The 21,176-nt window shown below is 36.3% G+C and overlaps 1 protein-coding gene across 3 annotated transcripts in view; it reads left to right on the forward strand.

Annotated features, from left to right (window-relative positions):
- Nucleotides 1-21,176, forward strand: part of Col4a5 (collagen, type IV, alpha 5) — a 206,710-nt gene that overhangs the window by 183,599 nt on the left and 1,935 nt on the right. For 2 of the 3 annotated variants that reach the window (XM_013025879.1, XM_013025878.1), the window contains 9 exons: nt 7,420-7,553; nt 10,484-10,556; nt 10,703-10,774; nt 11,461-11,589; nt 13,810-13,908; nt 16,089-16,301; nt 17,807-17,984; nt 20,036-20,150; nt 20,501-20,673. In XM_013025879.1, coding sequence (XP_012881333.1) covers nt 7,420-7,553; nt 10,484-10,556; nt 10,703-10,774; nt 11,461-11,589; nt 13,810-13,908; nt 16,089-16,301; nt 17,807-17,984; nt 20,036-20,150; nt 20,501-20,673 — 1,186 coding nt within the window. Of the gene's footprint in view, nt 1-3,840; nt 3,850-7,419; nt 7,554-10,483; nt 10,557-10,702; nt 10,775-11,460; nt 11,590-13,809; nt 13,909-16,088; nt 16,302-17,806; nt 17,985-20,035; nt 20,151-20,500; nt 20,674-21,176 lie in introns of all 3 variants that reach the window. The other variant, XM_013025877.1, reaches the window with a different exon arrangement.

The raw sequence follows: 21,176 nt of genomic DNA on the forward strand, positions 1-21,176 counted from the left end.
ATGTTATTGCAGTAGTGGAGTAACTGAGCTCAATTCAAATACAACAAAGACTCATAGAGACTTAATGCCAAAGAACAGAATGAGAAGGTCAGTGAATAAAATTACTAAGAAGGGGCTTCAAAGCCAGGAAGATTCTTGTTAACAGCAGACCAAATACTTAGACATGAAGAGTGGGATCGAGAAGGTGATTGATGGTTGGAAGCATTTGAAGCTGAAGTTTCCTAAAATGATTTAGTAGTGTTCTTGCTGTAACTAGGCTTGGTAGTCCAAATGCAGGGCCAAGGATAAGATTTAGTAGAGAACAGGCTTCAGCGGTGCTGGTCTAAAACTAAATCAAGGAGAGAGTCTTTGTCACATGAAAACTGACACCCAAAGTGGTTAAGAAGTTCATTCAAGATAGTGTTGTTAAGTACTGAGATAATTGAGATGGACTTAAGAGTTTCTGGTGCTCATTTAATGTCTTTATTAGAGTAGCTCCCTATCATCTTTCCATGAAGTCTATATCATACTTGATCCATATAATCTAGTTTCTTATCCTAATTATGAATATGATAAATTAATGCAGCATAACTTCTATCATTTTAGTAGACTCCTACCATAACTAACTAGGTCTTACATTTTGTTTCTTGTTTTCTGCTATCTCAAACCCTCACCAACTACTTATAATGGTTTCTTCCATTTTTCCTAAATGAATATCAAGCAGATTAAGACAGTACATGTGATTTAACTATTACTAAGATGAAGAGGAGATGGTTGAAAGTAATTTTAAATTCTGCCCTGCATAGAATGCTGTTGCCTTGATCACTGCTAGACTAGACTTATCTGGGAGATATCTTTTCATACTTATTTTGTGAGGAACTAGTTCATATTTTAAGAAGAAAAAGAAAAGTAGACACCTTACTTTAAAACCAATTTAACCATTTCTCTTTCACAAAATACGTTGTAAATTGTTATTGAAAGTCAATCTCTGTGGGCTGGGAAGGTGGCTCAGTGGTAGAGCGCTTGCCTTGCATGCCTGAGGCCCTGGGTTCGATTCCTCAGCACCACATAAGTAAAAAGAAAAAAGCCAGAAGTGGCGCTATGGCTCAAGTGGTAGAGCGCTAGCCTTGAGCTGAAGAGCTGAGGGACAGTGCCCAGGCCCCACGATCGGACCCCCCCCCAAAGAAAAGGAAGTCAATCTCTGGTTTTCTTTATAAACTTTGAAGAATACAACCTTAAGAGGACACTAGGTTCAAAATATAACAGTTGACTCATCAGCTTATCTTTAGTAATTACCATCCACATACAGGAACCAAGGTTTTTCTTTTGTTTTGGTTCGCAGTTAAACTTTGCTAGTGATTTGAAAAACAATGAATTACAGAATGCCACATCAAAATTGACTTGGCATATAAATCATTAAAATACAGCCATTAGAAATTAAAGTCTTAAAAGTTTTGCTATGATGTGATCCAAAGTTTCCCTTGGTGCTGGCTCATATTAAAATGTTGTATTTCAATTAGATATCTTTCTAAGAGTTCTCATTACTAGCCCTTCTCTAACAAATCTATTCAAGCTTTAAATTATGTTAGATAGGAAGTCTAATTTATTGAACTAAATATGCATGTTCTAACTGTGATCTTCAGTTAGGTTGCTGAATACAACCTAGAAACAATTTATACAAATAGGGGCATATGGGGCTGGGAAGGTGGCTCAGTGGTAGAGCACTTGCCTTGCATGCATGAGGCCCTGGATTCGATTCCTCAGCACCACATAAGCAAAAAGAAAAAAAAAGCCGGAAGTGGCGCTGTGGCTCAAATGGTAGAGTGCTAGACTTGAGCTGAAGAGCTGAGGGACAGCGCCCAGGCCCAGAGTTCAGGCCCCACGACCGGACCCCAAAAAAACAAAAACAAAAACAAATAGGGGCATAGTATGTATGCAATATGCATTTGTGAAAATGAAACTAGGAAATGTAAAGGGACATGTGGGACTGGGATCATGGGAAGCAGGGAGAATGATGGAAAGGGGACACTGGTCAAGATGAATTATACAGAAACATTGACATGTTGAACTGAAGTTCCTTAGTGCAATTAAGATAATAAAAATGAGTGTTTTTTCTTACATTAGTTGTACTAGTTTTGAGACTCCACAAGCAAACAATGCACCCTGACCAATGTTACCATCTCCCATCATCAACCTCTTCTTTCTTCCCTCTGAGAAAAATTTCAAGTTTCATTTTCCTATTTTCATCTACACGTAAAAAATATATCAATGATGTACCCTTTCCATTTGTTCTCCTCATCCCTTGCTGTCCTCCCTGCTCTACAACAGTCCTACTACTTTCCCATCATCAGGGTTTTAGTTCATATTGTGCCAAGAAGTTCACCATGTTATTTCACACATAAATATATTATATTTAAATCAGAAGAACTCACTATTATTAGTCTCTCTTTCTCCATCCTCCTATTTGTTATTGGCCAACATCTTCCAATGGAATTCCTTATGGAATCTTTATACATACATACATACATCTAAATTTCAAATTAACTTGAAAAGTTGTATTTTTTATCAGCAACAATAATGTTTCATATGTATAAATGACATGCCACCATTTCTTTCATCAAGTAATTACTGTAAACTTCTTGAAGGGAAGATTTGATTCTTTCTCTTTTTGGCCTTTCCGTAAGTGGTTTGTACTCTGCATTAGGTCTATATCTTAAAATTTGATTTTCATTATGAATCAGTCACATGAGAAAGGTTAGGATAGGTAACACTGTTTTCCTATTATGCTCTAAGAGATTGTAATGCACAGCTAGCTATTAATTATCAGAGCCAAGTATAAAATCATAGTTCTTCTCAGTCCTGAGTCATAGTTCTTTAGTGCAATTTATTCTCTCTGCTAATGTCCAATGTTTAAAAATCATAGCAAAACTTTTAAAAAAAATTGTTTATAGTCATTTAATACTAACCAAGAAATGTTCTATTTATAGGCTTTTAAATCTTTTTATTTAATGATCCTCTAAATAGTGAATAACTTGAAGTAAGATGTGTGCTTAATAATAATAATAATAATAAATTATAATGTTTTCTGTGGTTTTGGGTAGGATATTGCATGCCAAAATAATTTAAAGTACTTCTTCACTGATAGTCTTCATATATTTTGAAATTTTGAATCTTGAATTTCAGTTTCATCAGTATTCAAATATACAATGGCTTTTTCTCTTGAAGTACTTATGCAGATATTTATATACAGAAGGTAGTCTCCTGATGAATTATTTAAAAAAAAATCAGAACATGGCTTTATGGGATAGGTTTATACTCATGTTTTAGATTTTTCTTTGTTTCTTTTGTTTTTTGCAAGTGAGGATTTTAAAGTTAACTATTCTTACTTTGTATCAGTTTGACTATATAAAGAAATTGTTACTTTCAGTTTTTATTAAAGGATGGCAAAAGCCAAGATGGACCTAAAACATTTATCCAAAATTACTCCTTTGTTAAGTGGAGGCTATCAATGAAATAGTACTAGCTTACCAACTTCAATGTTTTGAGAAGCTAACTTTTGAAAAAACACAGTAGCAACATGAACATGATACCTTCAGTACAGTTTTCCATTTTCTAGATTAGTTAAAATCATATTATTCTCTAGAATATTTCCTATTTGAAAAAGATTTGGCTCTTTATACTCCTGTATGGTTATGTTTGCATGCTGATTATGCCATAGGTATAAGTAATGCTGGCAAAGAAGATTATTGTTTAACTTGTGGTATAATGTGAACCACTTCTAACTCAATCTTATTTTGTACTGTGTGATGTCTGACACTGATAACATCGATCTTTGGGCTTTGGTGAATCTGATCTTCCCAGGTTTTCAAGGTTAGACTCTTCACTGGTCAGTTCCTGTTTTTGTTTTAATGCTTTTTACATGTGATAAGAGAAATGTACTTTATTTTGCTATCTCAGAAGTCATTAATAGTATGGCTATTCTCAAATACCAGCTACTTTGGTTTTACCACTTTGGTGAAGGTAATGTGAATTGTTTGTATCTGAGCTTGGAATAATTATTAGGTTGACTCTATAATAGCTAATCCTACATAAAAACATACTGAATTTTAAATGTATATACACATATATTTACCTTCTAGATGTCAGTAATACATGTTTTTAGGCATGAAGCTGGTTTATTTATAATCTCTACATAGATTTTTAAAAAATTGTTGCATCATATTGCCTTCAGCTCTGTGTTTATGGCTCTTTTCAATAATACAAGAAGAAAACTATTCAGTACTGTTAAAATAAAACAAATATGAAAACGAACTTTACAACTTCAGTGGGAGTGGGAGGTTGTGGGGGGGGACGGGGAGGGAGTTGTAGTTGTGGAGGTGGGAAGGAAGGGATGGTAGGGGAAAAACAAAGGAGGAGGCGACAATGCTCCATAGGAAATGCACTCATTACCTTACTCATGTAACTGTAACCCCTCTGTACAGTATTTTTACAATAAAAAGTATTAAAAAAAGAAAACAAATATATCTCATGCAATTAGCATCTCATTAGTTTAAGTTTGAAGTACTCTAAGCAGCAGGTCTGAATTAAATGTAAAATTCCAAGTATTTTCTTTTAATTGCAAAAGGAGCAGTCTTTTTTACCTTCAAATGATACAATGTTCTGTTAATTTTAAAATGCAGAAGATGGTAGTCAAAAGTTTCTTTCTTCCCATCGTAGATTTTACCTTGTCAGGTTGGTTCAGTGATAACTCATTTTTCTCTTAATAAGCTAATTTGCTACCTGATTTCTTCCCTAAATCACACAAACTAGTAAGTTTGTTTAGAAAATTCTATGTAGTATATTTGAACCAAGCCATTGTAGTTTTGTTTTGTTGTTTTTTATTAAATATATTTTTATTGTAAAGATAGTGTACAGAGGGGTCACAGTTACATGAGTGAGATAATAAGTACATTTCCTACCAAGCATTTTTACCCCTTTCTTTGTTTTCCCCCTACCATCCCTTCCTCACCAACTCCTTTCCCCCAGCTCCTCCCCCCCACAAGTTGTAAAGTTTGTTTTCAACATAGTGTCTTGTACACCTCATTGTTACAGTGGGTCAACCTGTATCCTTGTTTCAGCATTTTTTAAGTAACAAGTATCCAAATACTTTGTTTATTACTGGGAAGGGCTAAAGTGATTATAGGAATAAATTGTTTAGAGGTAAAAATGATTTCTATACTATCATGAATTTTTTATTGTGGTGTAGCAGATAAAGTAGTGTTACATAATGAAATCACAGAAAACACCTAAAATGTTTTAAAAAAAGGTTTATATTTTAATATAAAAAATAAATATAAAAATAACAAAACATTCACAGTTCTTACTGAGTGCTAGGCACTATGTCAAGTAATTTATTTATGCTATTTCATTTTGTTCTTTCGACAGTCTAGTAAAGTAGATGTTATTCTTGTTTCTGTTTCATAAAAAGAACTTGAAGCCAAAGGGAGGAATGATCTTCTTAGGGTCAAATAGCTAATTCAAACTCAGCTTTGTAACTCCAGGGTCCAGTGCTATTAATCACTCAGTATTCTGCCTTGTTATTATGTAGCCAATGATTAAGAGTCCTAAGAATTTGGAAGGAGAACTAAAGTCTGAATTTAATCTCAGATCAAAATGGTGACCCTTTGTCCATATATAAATGGGACCTCAGTGTTATAAATTCATGTACCTCTGATAGTTTCTTAAAAAATAATACCCATTGTTTTCATTTTTGTTGAAATTAGTTTTAAAAAACTCCTAAGAGTACTGGAGAGAAAATATATGTGGTAGCTATTAACTGTTCATTATTTAGGTATTTGTCATTGTTTTCTTAAAGCAGTACTATTTAGTATCAGCCACCATCATTAAACACTATGCAAACAAGTAGAACCTATTTTCTACCTCCTGACAAGTCTGGCACAATGATAAGACCACCAGTTTGCTTAATGGACCTGACAGGTTAAAAACATAGCTGAGCAAAATTCCATCTTAAATTATCTCATTTTTTAATAAGATATGCAGAATGTTTATTTTTTCTTAAAAGATTTATAATGCACAAACTATACAAACTTTTCATGTGGTACTAGTAATTAAACTCAGGGCTTCATGTATGGAAGGCACATACTATACCACTGAATCACAGCCACAGTCCATGAAAACATTTTAAAAAGTATGTGTTAGTTGGACATCAGTGGCTCATCCTTGTAATCCTAGCTCCTCAGGATGATGAGAGCTGAGGACCATGGTTCAAAACCAGTTCCAGCAGGAAAGTCTGTGAGACTTTCTCATTTACTACCCCCCCTCAAAAAAAACACCCTGGAAGTAGATTTGTGAATTAAATTGTAGAGCATTATTCTTGAGCAAAAAGAATCAGGAATGTTCACACAGGCACACACACACACACAAACACACGCACACAAAGGTTTTAAAGTACTCGTTGAAACGATAAATTTCTCACACTTTAAAAAACCTCCATGTCAGGGGTGGGGTGAGGAAGGAGTTGGGAGGTGGCAAAGGAAGGGATGACAGGGGAAAAACAAAGGAGGAATTAACAATGTTCGATAGGAAATGTACTCATTACCTTGTCATGTAACTGTAATCCCTCTGTACAGTATCTTTACTATATATATATATATATATATATATATATACATATATATGTATATGTATATATATATATATATATATATATATAAATCTCATGTCTCAAAAAATTAAGGTTATCTGACTTAAATACCTGAATTGCATAGTAGGATGTATTGAGCCAGTCCCTGGTTTGATTTTCCAGCACCACAAAACAATTGCATAGAAATATATACTGGATAAAAATGTAACTTCTTACAAGTATAGCAATTTAATGTTTTGCAATACAGAGACTCAAACCCATAACTTTGTGCATTGTAGGCAAGCAAAGTTTTACACCTCCAGCTCAAAGTGATTTTATTATAACCAGAGTAAGACAAATGGCTTGAATTCACCATTGCCTTAACATAGTTGTCCTTTAAGTGTGGTCCTGACAACTAAATGGATTCAGTTTCTACAGGACACATTAGAATGCAGATTCTTGGATGCCTCCCCATTCTTACTGTAGCCAAAATTCTGGGGCTAGTCCAGGAATCTTTACAACCTTCCCCCATCCACACATGATTCTGCTGCATGCACACTCCAATTTGAGAATAGTTCTGTCTAGTCAATTAAATATGCATAATGTTAACTAAAAGGGATTAAATGCTTAAATTCCACAAAACAGCATTAATAACAAAAAGAGCTGAGCCCAATTTAGATTAGGAAGAAACTCATCATAATTCTATATATGATAATATAGCTTTGATTTTGTCCACAAATAATATGTAATTATTTGATATTTTAAAAGGCTGATAGTTATGCTCTACTGAAATGTGATCATTTGTTATGCATTATAAGGTCTACCAGGTCCAGAAGGTCCACGGGGTCTCCCTGGAAATGGAGGTATTAAAGGAGAGAAGGGAAACCCAGGCCCACCTGGGCAACCTGGCTTGCCTGGCTTGAAAGGAGATCAAGGACCACCAGGACTCCCGGTAAGAAATAGCAGTAGGCATGGCACTTGCAAGAGGATTGTGGGTGTTTGCATTCAAAATGAGAATACTTAGCTATCACATTTTAACTAGCACTCACTAGACAAGACTCCATGCATAGCTTGGAGTAAGTTAAAAAGGAAGTAGAAAGCAAGTTTTCTATAGTGTTCCAATGTAAAGTCTTTGATATTTTATAGCAAAAGGGTTCCTCAAAAGATACTTTACTTTCATTGAAGGAAAACTCATGCAAAGGAGACATGTATATCAAAACATTGCATGTAGATTTGTCCACCTTGTGGGAAGTAATTATGTAATTATAGTTTAGACTTTGAAATGAGAAGAGTTAATGTCAAGATTCAGTTCCAGCCAGGCACCAGTTGCTCACGCCTGTAATCCTAGCTACTCAGGAGGCTGAGATCTGAGGATCACCGTTCAAAGCCAACCCGGGCAGGAAAGTCCGTGACTCTTATCTCTAATAAACCACTAGAAAACCGGAAATGCTGCTGTGGCTCAAGCAGTAGTGCTGAAGAGCGCAAGGACAGTGCCCAAGCCCAGAGTTCAAGCCCCACGACTGACAAAAATAAAAAATTAGCTCCACTGTATACTTTTGTATACAGTGTATACTTTTATGTCACTGAGGCGAAAAAACACTTGAGTTTCTGTTTTATATATATATATATTATATATATATTTATGTATGTATATATTATTATTCTATACATGTGTATATGCATAAAGTCTTTAACAGCCTATCTACTCACACATGAACTTTTTTACCTTAATTTGAATGGCCTATAGTCAGATACTTCTTATGGATCCTCAAAGTTGGCCTCATTCCTTTAAACAGATGGCTGGTAGATTTGACAACTAAGACTATTTGAGCTGTCTTCTAACTGTAAAGGTTGCTTTATAGTGGAATAAGTCCTAATTATTCATGTTTTCTAGTATCTAACCTTTTCCCATGCATTACTTTTCTTCTAGTTACTTAGATTTAAAAATGTATTCATCTCATGTTTATTCTCTATTCACTCCTTGCCTCATTCTTCTTCGTGTATTTTTGCATTCACAATTATTGATTGATATATTTTCTTCATTTGTGCTCTTTCTGTACGGGTGCATTTACATGTGTACAACAACATGTGCATATATATTGAAACATATGAGAATAATTTGCTTCTTGACTCTTTGCCATTTAGTACTCAATACATATTTTCTAAGACTAAAGATACAATCTTTTTTGTTTTGTTGTTTTGTTTTGTTGTTTTGTTTTTTTGTTTTTTTTAAGTCCGGTTGTGGGGCCTGAACTCTGGGACTGGGCACTGTCCCTCAGCTCTTCAGCTCAAGGCTAGCGCTCTACCACTTGAGCCACAGCACCACTTCCGGATTTTTTCTTTCTGCCTATGTGGTGCTGAGGATTTGAACCCAGGGCCTCAGGCATGCAAGGCAAGCGCTCTACCACTGAGCCACCTTCCCAGCCCTAAAGATACAATCTTATATAACTACAATATAGCTATCTATTTCATAAAGTTTAATGAAGACTTAATACTTTAATTTCTATCTTTCATATTCCAATTGTGCTAACTGGCCATAGTAAAATGTTTAAGCATTTATTCTTCTGGTTCAGGATAGACCAAATCATTTTTGGATCTCCACAAATCCAAAGGGGTTCCTAAGCCTTTTTTTCTTTCATGACCTTGATATATTTTTTTAAATGTAGCCTTGCCCATTTTAAAAGTAGAATAGCCTGTTTGTCTGATGCTTCTTCATATTTAGATTCAGGTTATACAGTCTCAGCTGGAATAATACATGAGTGATATTATATCCTCCTCAAAGTAATATGTAAGAGACCTGTGATATCCATATGCCTCTTCACTTATGATTTTAATTTGATAACCCAATGAAGTTATTGTCTAGTTTCTCCCCTATATAGTTGCTATTTTCCCTTTGCAATTCATAAGCAAAACTGTGAGAAGGCACCTTAAGACCATACAAATATATGCTCATCATCAGATTTTCCCCTTCAGTTTGACATTCATCAGTGATTTTTGCCTCAGCCAACTCCTACTCTGAACATGGCAAAATCACTTTGCATCTCAAACACTACTTCCACATGTACCAGTCAGCCCTACTATAAGCAAGAATCCTGCCTTCTTTCCTATTTATGCACATACTCATTACCAGTACAGACTCATGATTTCTCATTTTTCCAGTGATTTTTGAATTTTTAAGCCATCGCTATTTCTGATGTTCACATTGCAGATTTCATAGCCCTCTTAAAGTGAATCCTGTAATTTTCTGACATGCTTCCAGTATCCTTTTTTTCAACTACTTTCTTATATTTTGACATTCTTACCTTACCCCACTTTTATTCTTACTATGAAAAGCTTCATTGTTCCACATTTGGACTAGTACAATAGCCTCTTAAATGATCTTGCCAGTCTATATTCTTCCTTTAGATTTATTCTAGAGCTATTTTTTCATTCTTTTGCTTTCTGTACTTTTTGTGGCTCTCAAACCAATTAACAGGCCTTACAATATATTTGCTAAGTCTTGTAATTTTATTGTTTCTATATATGTAAGTCTAATGCAAGTACCTCAGACCTACAGTGAAAAAAGTCTTTGGCTACTGCTTATTTAATACACGCATCATGCCAAACTGTTTTCTAAACATTTACTACATACCGTTTAGTATATACCATGTCATTTAATCCTTACCACCACTCCATGAAATAGATGTAAAATTATTTTCTGCATGTTAGAGGTGAAACAACTATAGATCAAAAAATTAATTAACCTAATTCGTGTAACATAACATGAGGCAAAGTTGGGATTTTAATGCTAGAAGTGGAAATACAGTGCTGTTAACCACTATGCAGTACCTTTACTGTTTTCTCTCCCCATTTTTTCTAACAATGATGATTTTTTAAATTCAGGGTAACCCTGGCCGACCAGGTCTCAATGGAATGAAAGGAGATCCTGGACTCCCTGGTGTTCCAGGATTCCCAGGTATATAAAGGGATGTTTTGAAGTTTCTCTTTATTGAAACTCCTTTATGACAAGATACCCATTTTCTGATTTGTTTTGAGTAAATTCTATGGCCCATTGCTTTGCTGTGCAATTGTGGATACCCTTTGTGGATACCCTTTTTGCAGGCATGAAAGGACCTATTGGAATACCTGGTTCAGCTGGTCTTGAGGGTGAACCAGGACTTACTGGCCCACCAGGTAAGAATTATTCCTGAAGTTAGTTATACCTGATACATAGACACATTAAAGAATTTGAGATTTCATTCTTTTACCCAAAACCATCATAGTCTAAATAACAATTTCTAATCTCTTAAACTTTCTATTTTGTTAATGTCATATTGATATCAGAATTTTACATTTTAAGATAGATGCAGAGCCTGAGATTTTTATTTTTTATATAAATATCCCATATTCAAACAGATCACAAGCCTTATGTTGGTATATTTTTTATGTTCAACTATTTCTTTTTCCTAACTGAGGCTTATAGAGGTTTTCTGTAAGAAGGTATTTGATGAATTCCCCTACTCATGTTATGCTGATTAACAGTTGCAAATAGTGTCTGAATTGAGATGGATTTTTTTAGAGAAGAGGATTGTCTTCCCCAACACTATTGTCCTAGCTTAATAATGAAATAGGACTTCTGATAACTGAGTAATGTGCATGGCTTCAAAATAGATAGGATATTTCTAATTTTTTCCATTTATCCTAAGAATCTTACTTATTTTTCATTCATCTGGGTGAGATAATAGTAGTTTTCCCAATCAGATTTCTATTGGATATGTTTCTCCCATAACAGCTCTTTTCTTCTGACTTCAGATCACTTTAGACTGTTTCTTCTGGCATTTTTCCTCCTCAAATTCACATTTGTGTGTTCTGTCTTTTAGGTCCTCCTGGGTTACCTGGTCCTTCAGGACAGAGTATTATAATCAAAGGAGATGCTGGTCCTCCAGGGGTTCCTGGTCCACCCGGGTTAAAAGGTCCACCAGGATTACCGGGCCCTCAAGGTTTACCAGGTACCTCTGTAGATCATCTCCTAAGGCCTGTCTACTTGAGAATATGTTCTGTGTTTCTCCTTTTGCATGTCAGTTTGTCTCTGACCATAGTCACAGCAACGAGTCAAATACTATGCCACTTTAGCTCATTTCTTTTTACTAGAAAATGTTGTTTTTTCGTATCCCAATTTTTATAGGCTCTTACACATTTTTGAAGCTCATCTGCCTATTCTTATTTAAATGATTATGCTAATGTTAGAACTATAGTGAAAGGGATATGCATTTTAAGAGAAGTAAGTCAGGCCTAAAGAGACAAAGGATGCATGTTTACCCTTGTATGTGAAAGCTAGGTTTATCTCATAAACTTACAAGTAATTACATTGGGTGGTATGAAAATGTATAAAGATTTATAACTGAAATATGATAGATACAAGGGAGAAATTACTGTAATTTTGTAGAAGGGCAAAATCAAAGATCAACACAATAAATACCAGAAAGTAGGTATGTGGAAGGGGTGTAGTAGGGGTGGGGCAAAGGGAAAAGCATAGAGGAATGGAGAGGAAAAGGGGGAGAATGCAGTGGAGAACTCAATGTATAGCCTACAAAATTAAGAAAAGGGAGAGAAGGGATGCGTAAGGAATGGAGAGAGAATGTTGAAAGGACTTTTATTGATTGAGATGCATTGTATTCATAAAATGCTTTGTTAAATGGCAATTCCTTTGTACAACTACTTAAAGATAGTACATACATAAATAAATACATAAAGTAAACGTTTTTTAAAAGATCTAGTACTTTCTCTATTACAGTCTGATCCTCTGGAAATTGAGCATAGAATTGAACCCGGGACCTTGTGCATACTATGCAAACACTTCACTAGTGAGATATATCCTCAAATCCTCTTTGACTTTTAAACTATTGTTTACTCAGTTTTTTGACTGACTGTATGTTTGTAGCCAACATTGATTACAAAATAAATTAAAGCTAGGATAAAATTCAGTCTTTCCCCCTGTTACCAAGTGGGTAGCAGTCTTTCCAAAAATTAAGTGTACCTATCAGTAACAACCCTATCTATAATGGGATAGATAACAAAAGTTAAAACCTGCCTTCCTGTCTGGTTTGCAAGGTAAATAGAATATAGCAGCCATATTGAGGAATTTTCCCCAAAGCAAGTGAAATTTTTTTATATTGTAATTTTTTAAATAAGTTTTTTATTGTGTAAATACTGCAGAGGGGTTACAATTACATGAGCAAGGTAATGAGTGCATTTCTTATTAAACATTGTTGCCTCCTCCTTTGTTTTTCCCCTACCATCCCTTCCCTCCTATCTCCACAACTATACTCCCCCGCCCCCAACCCCAACCCCCACCCCCGCCTAAATTGTAGTTTGTTTTTTGACATAGTGTCTTGTACATCATAAGCTAAATCCTGTCTACTTCTTTTGTCCTGGATCTGAACAATCCCTTCATTTAGATGGTTTTAAGACAAAACTGGATTTTGAATTCATTGTTTTAGAAACCTTAAGTCTCCTAGATCTAGCTCCATGTGAACTTAATCTACCCATATTTGAAAACCTCATTTCTTCTTTGGTTTCAATGAGTGTGAATGCTAAAATAATATTCATTGAAATAAACTCCAAGAAGCCGGGCGCTGGTGGCTCACGCCTGTAATCCTAGCTACTCAGGAGGCTGAGATCTGAGGATCGCAGTTCAAAGCCAGCCCGGGCAGGAAAGACCATGAGACTCCTATCTCCAATAAACCACCAGAAAACCGGAAGTGGTGCTGTAGCTCAAGTGGTAGAGCGCTCACCTTGAGCTGAAGAACTGAGGGACAGTGCTTAGGCCCAGAGTTCAAGCCCCACGACCTACCAAAAAAATAAATAAATAAAAATAAATAAAATAAAATAAATAAGAAATAAACTCCAAGAAATAGAAATGAGTTTTTCCCCCTTTGTTGCTGTTTTTGTTTTCTTTCCCTTTTGTCTTCTTTGTTCATTTATCTGTCTTTAGGAGGGTAAGGGCTCACAGAAATGGAGAGACAAAGGGAGAACAAAGACAGCAGCAATACTCACTAGAAAATGAACTATACAACTTGTTGGTGGGGATAGGAGGGAAAAACTGGGAGAGACCAAGGGAAGTTCTGACATTGTTCAAAAAGAATTGTACTCTTTATCTGATGTATAAATGTATATCACGTTTATAGCAACAATAAAAATGCATAAAAACCATATTTCTTTGCCTGTAGGTGCTACTGGCCCACCAGGAAATCCTGGACGTAATGGACTCCCTGGTTTTGATGGTGCTGGAGGGCGCAAAGGAGACCCAGGTGTGCCAGGACAGCCCGGTAAGAAAGTTAACCTTGCTGGGTGCCAGTGTAATCCTAGCTATTCAGGAGGCTGAGATCCAGGGATCAATATCAGCTAGGGCAGGAAAGGCCTTGAGACTCTTATCTCCAATAAACCACCAGAAAACTGGAAGTGGCGCTGTGGCTCAAGTGGTAGAGCGATTTGCCTTGAGCTGAAGAACTCAGGGACAGCGCCTAGGCCCACACTTCAAGCCCCATGACCGACAACAACAACAGAAAGAAAGAAAGAAAGAAAGAAAGAAAGAAAGAAAGAAAGAAAGAAAGAAAGAAAGAAAGAAAGAGAGAGAGAGAAAGAAAGAGAGAGAGAGAGGGAGGGAGGGAAGGAGGGAGGGAAGGAGGGAGGGAGGGAGGGAGGGAGGAAAAGTTAACTTTACGTTAGCAATGGTGGTCTTTTAAGTCTGAGAGGACTTTGGATATAGGCCTCCATTCAAGGCCTCCACTGCGTTATCTTCCTCTGAATATTATGTACAGCTGGCTGTTGAATCTGGAGCTAGATTTTTTTAAAGGCAGAGCCAAAGAAACTTTCTACTATAAGACAATTTACAAATGTATTTTTTGTGTGTCTGTAGAATACTGGGAAGCCCAGCTTTTTCTCTAAAGTACTCACTATAATTATGTGTTTGAGTAGTTTTTTTCTTTTTTTATCTTTCATATTTTGCTTCCTTTTCCTCCTCATTCTTCCTCTTTATTGCAGAGCTGGGGCTTGAACACAAGGTTATGTACATTTCAGGCAAGCACTCTACCACTGAGTCACATCCCCAGTCTGTACACCTCATTTTCGTACATCATTGACATATCCCTTGAATACCTGAGAATTATTCCATGGTAGAGTAAAATAACTGTAAATTTTAAAAACTAAGTGATATCCAGAGAATTTTGTAAGGTATATGGTAATTTCTGTTGAGATGATATTAATATACAGACATTCATGAATAGATAGATACTTTTGATAATGTTTTTGAGTCTGGCATCTACTAAATTTCCCCTGACCCAGACCAGTTAAAATCATACCCGTAAGCCTAATTATTTAGGAGCCAGTGATTGGGAGGATTGGGCTTTGAGGCTAGTTCCTGCAAAAAAAAAAATTCAAGACTCTTAACAACAAAAGAGTTGCTGTCATCCAGATATGGCAGGAAGTGTAAACAGTAAGCATATGATCCAGGCTGGCCTGGGGAAAAGATGAGATAGTATCTCAAAAATAATCAGCACAAAATGGGCTGGAGGTGTGACTCAAGTAGTGCCTGCATAGCAAGCACAAGGTTCTGAGTTTAAACTTAGTACTTCAAAACATAAATAAGTTTCCATGTATAGTCAACTTAAAAAATTAATTCAACTTGGATAAAAACAAATTAACTTGTGATTCATAAATTATGATAAATCATTAACTCAGTAGATTGTTCATACATGTTGTCAACTCTAGATAATATAAAGTCTAAATTATAAAAATATAAAAAGTCTGTACCAGCAATAAATATCAGGAGCAACAAGGCAAAGTAGAGATCCATATGGCCTTCCTAAAGCCAATAATCTGCCAATTCATTAATTTTGTGTTTCTAGCGAAGAAAGAAGTTAGTGTCACCTTAATCAGGCAGGCATAGCTATGAAGGTTCTTAAAAATTAAAGTTATACATACATACTTTTAATTGAGCTCAAATCAAGATACTATACAGGGAAGAAAACCAGTGATAGATTAAAATAAACATTTTGAAAAGTCTTAAGGATGCTTGTCTATTTTGTAAACAATAGGTGTATTTGAGAATGCTTTCACATGTAGAGTTAAAGGAACATTTATTTTCAGTACTGCAGCTGGCAGACTGACAGAAACCATATCTTTCTTTCCCATTGATGAACAAACAGCAGGCTGAACATTGATCATGGGGTTCAGAGTCCTTTAGTATTATAGTAAAAGATTTGATAATTTATGGCCTCCCCAGTGTTTAATGTCTTCAGGCAATGCCAGAAGAAAACATATACATTTTAATCACTTTGAGAGCAGGGGACCATTGTTTCTAAACCCATGATATTTGACAAAGCCTTTAATAAGACTGTAAACATTGAATAAATTATCTCATCAAATGAGATCATTATGTTTTGTCTATAGCCATAATAGTGGCTCAGAGCTTACTTAATCTTGTATACTGATGATTTCATGGAAATAGGTTCCCGGGGTTTGGATGGTCCCCCAGGGCCAGATGGACTGCAAGGTCCTCCAGGTCCCCCTGGAAGTTCTTCTGTTGCCCATGGATTCCTCATCACACGTCACAGCCAGACAACAGATGCACCACAATGCCCACATGGAACGATCCAGATCTATGAAGGCTTTTCTCTCTTGTATGTGCAAGGAAACAAAAGAGCCCACGGCCAAGATTTGGGTGAGATTATTGGCATCTTATTTTTTCCTGTGCATTTTGGTTTGTTTTGAAATTTCTGTTGGATTCTAGAGTAACCATGTCTAAAGTGTACTTACTCTATTCTTTTGTTGGCCTATGTTAATTGTACAAAATACTATTTTGCTATGATGTTTTTATACCTACATACTATGTACCTTGATCATTTTCACCTCATAACCTTCTCTTGAACCCTCTTTCTTGCTATCTCTCCCTTCTCCTAAAATAGACCTCCTTCTCCTTTCATGTCTTAAAAAGTCTAGATTCTTTATATGAGATTTGAAAACATATAATATTTATGAGCATGGCTCTAGTTCCATCCATTTCCCAACAAAAGATATGATGATTTTGTTCTGTTCTATGATTTAATAAAATTTCGTTGAGTGTATATGTGAAATTTCTAATATACATTTATTCATTGATAGGCATATAGATTGCTTTTATCCATTGGCTGTGGTGGTTATTGTGTACGCTCACTTTGACTCCTTCTGTTCCATATCCAGAAGTGGTATAACACAGGGTGATGTGGTAGTTACATTTTTCTGCATTCTAATTTCCATAGTGGTGGCACTAATTTATATTCCCAACAGCATTATGTAAATTTCCTATCCCCTCATCTTGCATCATTTAGCATTTGTTGTTTTCTTGATGATAGTCATCTAGGTGAGGTGGAATCTCAATATAATTCTATTTACATTTCACTGACAGCTAAGCATATCTAGCATGTCTTCTTGTATTTATTGGCCATTTGTATTTATTCTTTGGGAACTGTCTACCAGATCATATTAATTGTATTGTTTTTTCTCTTTGTGTTTAATTTTTTGAGTTCTTTATATGCTGATGTATCAATATCCTTTTGAAACATCCAAATTGAAAACCATATGAAGCATGTTTATTTGTTTATTTATTTATTTTTGGGTCCGGTCGTGGGGCCTGAACTCTGGGCCTGGGCACTGTCCCTCTTCAGCTCAAGGCTAGCACTCTACCACTTGAGCCACAGCGCCACTTCCGGCTTTTTTCTTTTTGCTTATGTGTTGCTGAGGAATCGAACCCAGGGCCTCATGCATACAAGGCAAGCGTTCTACCACTGAGCCACCTTCCCAGCCCTCAAGCATGTTAATATAGAACTGTGATCATCAGATCTCAGCTTCCTAAGTAGCTAGGATTACAGATGTTAGCAATTACCACCTGGCTTTTCTTTTTGAAAGTTTATTTTATTATTATTTTAGAAGAAACTAAGGATAGGTGTAGTGGTTCATGCCTTTAATCCTAGCTGAGATGTGAGAATTGTGCTTTTAAGCTATTTGGCGTTCATGAGCCACTTATCTCCAATTAACCACCAAAAAGTTAATAGTGGAGCTGTGGCTTGAGTGGTAGAATGCTAGCCTTGAGCAAAAAGGCTCAGAGACAGCACCTAGGCTCTGAGTTCAAGCCCCAGGACTGGCACAAAAAATAATAAAGTTTTATCTTTTAATGCCATTTCTTCTTAGGAACTGCTGGCAGCTGCCTTCGTCGATTCAGTACCATGCCTTTCATGTTCTGCAATATCAATAATGTTTGCAATTTTGCTTCAAGAAATGACTACTCTTACTGGCTCTCCACCCCAAAACCTATGCCAATGAACATGGAACCTCTGAAAGGCCAGAGTATCGAGCCATTTATTAGTAGGTGAGACATTGTTTTAGCTTTGATTTCTACCAATCCTCAATTTAATCAGAAGCCATTTCAATGCCAATAATCTGATGACATTACTCTCAGGATAAAAAGATAATAAGGATCTCTTTTAATATTTACTCCAGTATTTAGTTGGTCTGTATTTATTGAGAATGTGATATTGATCAGGTCCACTGATACACATAGTATTATATACAGAGAACTTACAGCCTAGTCATTAGACAAATGCATACATAAAGAAATCTGATATACATCAAGATTGTGCTAAATGCTTCAATAATTCAAATGAAAATGTTTTTGAAACAAGGGAACAGGATGGTTAATTCCAATTTATATGTGCTTGATGGATTGAAAGGGTAGCTCTAAAGGGGAAAGGGACATATTAGACAGAGAGAATAGATAGGCAGAGGTGATCAATTAATGTATCTAGAATGTAATATTTAAAGCCTGTGTGGAGAGAAAAGATTGGATAGTTACATTGAGCCTATATTGTAGAATGGTTTCAGTGTTATGCTTTCATTTATAGTTTGGGGTTTATTTGGTATATTCTGAGGAGTCCCTCTTCCCAAAAATTTCAGCAAGACTTCAAGGAGATTCGAGGAGCCAATAGTATATTGCATGCATTATGAAAAGGATAGTGCTGTGGTACAGAAAACAGTAAAATTGAATGTATTGTTGTAGCCCAGATGGGAATGCCTTAGATCTCACAGTGGGGGACATGTATCATATTATTAAGATACATAGGATTTGCAATTGATGAGCTGTGGGAAGCAGAAACTGACAGGTGACATTTGTCACATAAATAGCTAAAAGGGAAGCAGTACCATTAATAAAGTATTCTTTGAACCCTGGAATCCTCTTTTAACTTAGTCACCTAAATGATATATTGCCACTATTATTCTGATCATCATTGAAGACTGTAGTAATTGTAAAGGACAAATCATTGAAAAGTATAATTTCTGGAATTTCTTTTGGTTGGTACTAGGGATTGAACTCAGGGCTATATGCTGGATAGCCAGGCACTCTACCAGTTGAACCATGCCATCAGTCTGAAAATGCAGTTTCTTTGCTATTGCATGTTAAGATTAAATTTAGTTCACAGTAATAAATTTATTGTTCCAATTGTGAAGAAATAAATTTATAAGACCTTTGGGAATGTGTGTGTTTGTGTTTTTTTGTCAGTCTCAAATTTTAGGAGTAAAATATCCTCTAAATTTATTATGTAGGTGAACTGCAAAATTACCCTCAGTCATATTTTATGAGGTCCTTCATGCCGTCTACTAAAAATCTGATGGAGGTAGCCACATTCAATCTTTTGCTATTTTATACATATGACACCCACATCTCTAAGTGCCTGGGTTCCTGCCCCACATTTTGGATCTGTTGCACTTATCCAAATATGGCCAAATGATTAATAAATATTTCTTGGGCTTAAAAAAATAAGTAGAGCCTAAGAAAATGTTAGTTTCAGCCAGGCTTTGGTGGCTCATGCTTGTAAATCTAGCTACTCAGGAGGCTGAGGATTATAGTTCAAAGCCAGCCTGGGTAGGAAAGTCTGGGAGACTCATCTCCAATTAACTCCCAGTAAAGTGGAAGTGGTGCTGTGGCCCGAAGTGGTAGAGCTCTAGTTTTGTGGAAAAGTGCTCAGAGGCAGCACTCAGGCCCCGAGTTCAAGCCCCACAACCAACAAAAAATGTGATCGCAGCATTACTAAATATATAACCTCCAGCTGGGCACTTTGACAGCAAGCAGTTTGTGTAACACTCTAAGCCAAACTTTTACAGCAATTATAACATTGACTGTAGCAAGTTTAAATACAAATTTAGGGCAGAATGGAACATGTAATGGAACATATAGACCTATCAGTTTTAGGAAAAAGTTTACCATTTTAGATTACAATTTTCTTGTATGTATTGGAAGATAGTACTAAGACAAAAGTAGTTCTCCAAGTGCATTTTCCCCCTACCAAGAAACCTTCCCAAGAAGAATTGCCATTTCCCACATACTTACTCTGTAGATTTTGTTCTTTCTCTTCTCTTTACCAGATGTGCAGTATGTGAAGCTCCAGCTGTGGTGATTGCAGTTCACAGTCAGACCATCCAGATTCCCCACTGTCCTCAAGGATGGGAATCTCTATGGATCGGTTATTCCTTTATGATGGTAAGAAACACTTGTCTTTGCCATCCTCAGCATAGTTGACTCTTTTTTATATGGACATTTCTCCCCAATTCCAGTAATTCCTCTCAGGTGTGTAGTGAGCTCACTGAATTTCAGACAGCTTCCCTCCCAGCACTATGTTCTCCCTTACACACATTTTTATGTGTGGCACCTTTTTATAGTCTGTCTCTTGTTTTTGTTGACTGCCATCGATGTGAATACTACTCTTACCTCTAGGGCTAGTCTCTTTCACTGAATTTGAATTTTTGGTTAGGTTCAATACATACTATTGGATATTCACTAAGATATTCTGGCATGTGGATTTGGTGACAAATTTTCCTTGTCTTTTCTAGCATACAAGTGCAGGGGCAGAGGGCTCAGGACAAGCCTTGGCCTCTCCTGGTTCCTGTTTGGAAGAGTTCCGTTCTGCTCCTTTCATCGAATGTCATGGGCGAGGAACTTGTAATTACTATGCCAACTCCTATAGCTTTTGGCTGGCAACTGTAGATGTGTCAGATATGTTCAGGTAATGTGCTTGTTGCTTGAGTTCTGGTCTAAAGCTTATGTCTAGGGAAGGAAGAGACAATTCACAGGTGGTTTATCACCAGAATGTGTTAAGAACTTATTGGGAAGTGCCTTTTATTCTTTTTTTTGTCATGGGGTTTGAACTCAGGGCCTGGGCACTGTTCCTGGGCTCTTTTGCTCAAGGCTAGTACTGTACCACTTTGAGCCACAGCACCACTTATGGTTTTTTTGGTGGTTAATAGGAGATAAAAGTCTCATGGAAGCTGGGAATGTAGCTTAGTGGTAGAGTGCTTACCTACCATGCATGAAGCCTTGGGTTTGATTCCTCAGTACTACATACATAGAAAAAAAGAAGCTGGAAGTGGCTCTGTAGCTCAAGTGGTAGAGTGCTAGCCTTGAGCAAAAGAAGCTCAGGGACAGTGCCCAGGATGAGTTGAAGCCCCAAGACTAGCAAAAAAAAAAGTCTTATGGACTTTCCTGCCCATGCAGCCTGTGAACCACAAT

Source organism: Dipodomys ordii, unplaced genomic scaffold, assembly GCF_000151885.1.
Source record: "Dipodomys ordii isolate 6190 unplaced genomic scaffold, Dord_2.0 Scaffold88, whole genome shotgun sequence".
NCBI lineage: Eukaryota > Metazoa > Chordata > Mammalia > Rodentia > Heteromyidae > Dipodomys > Dipodomys ordii.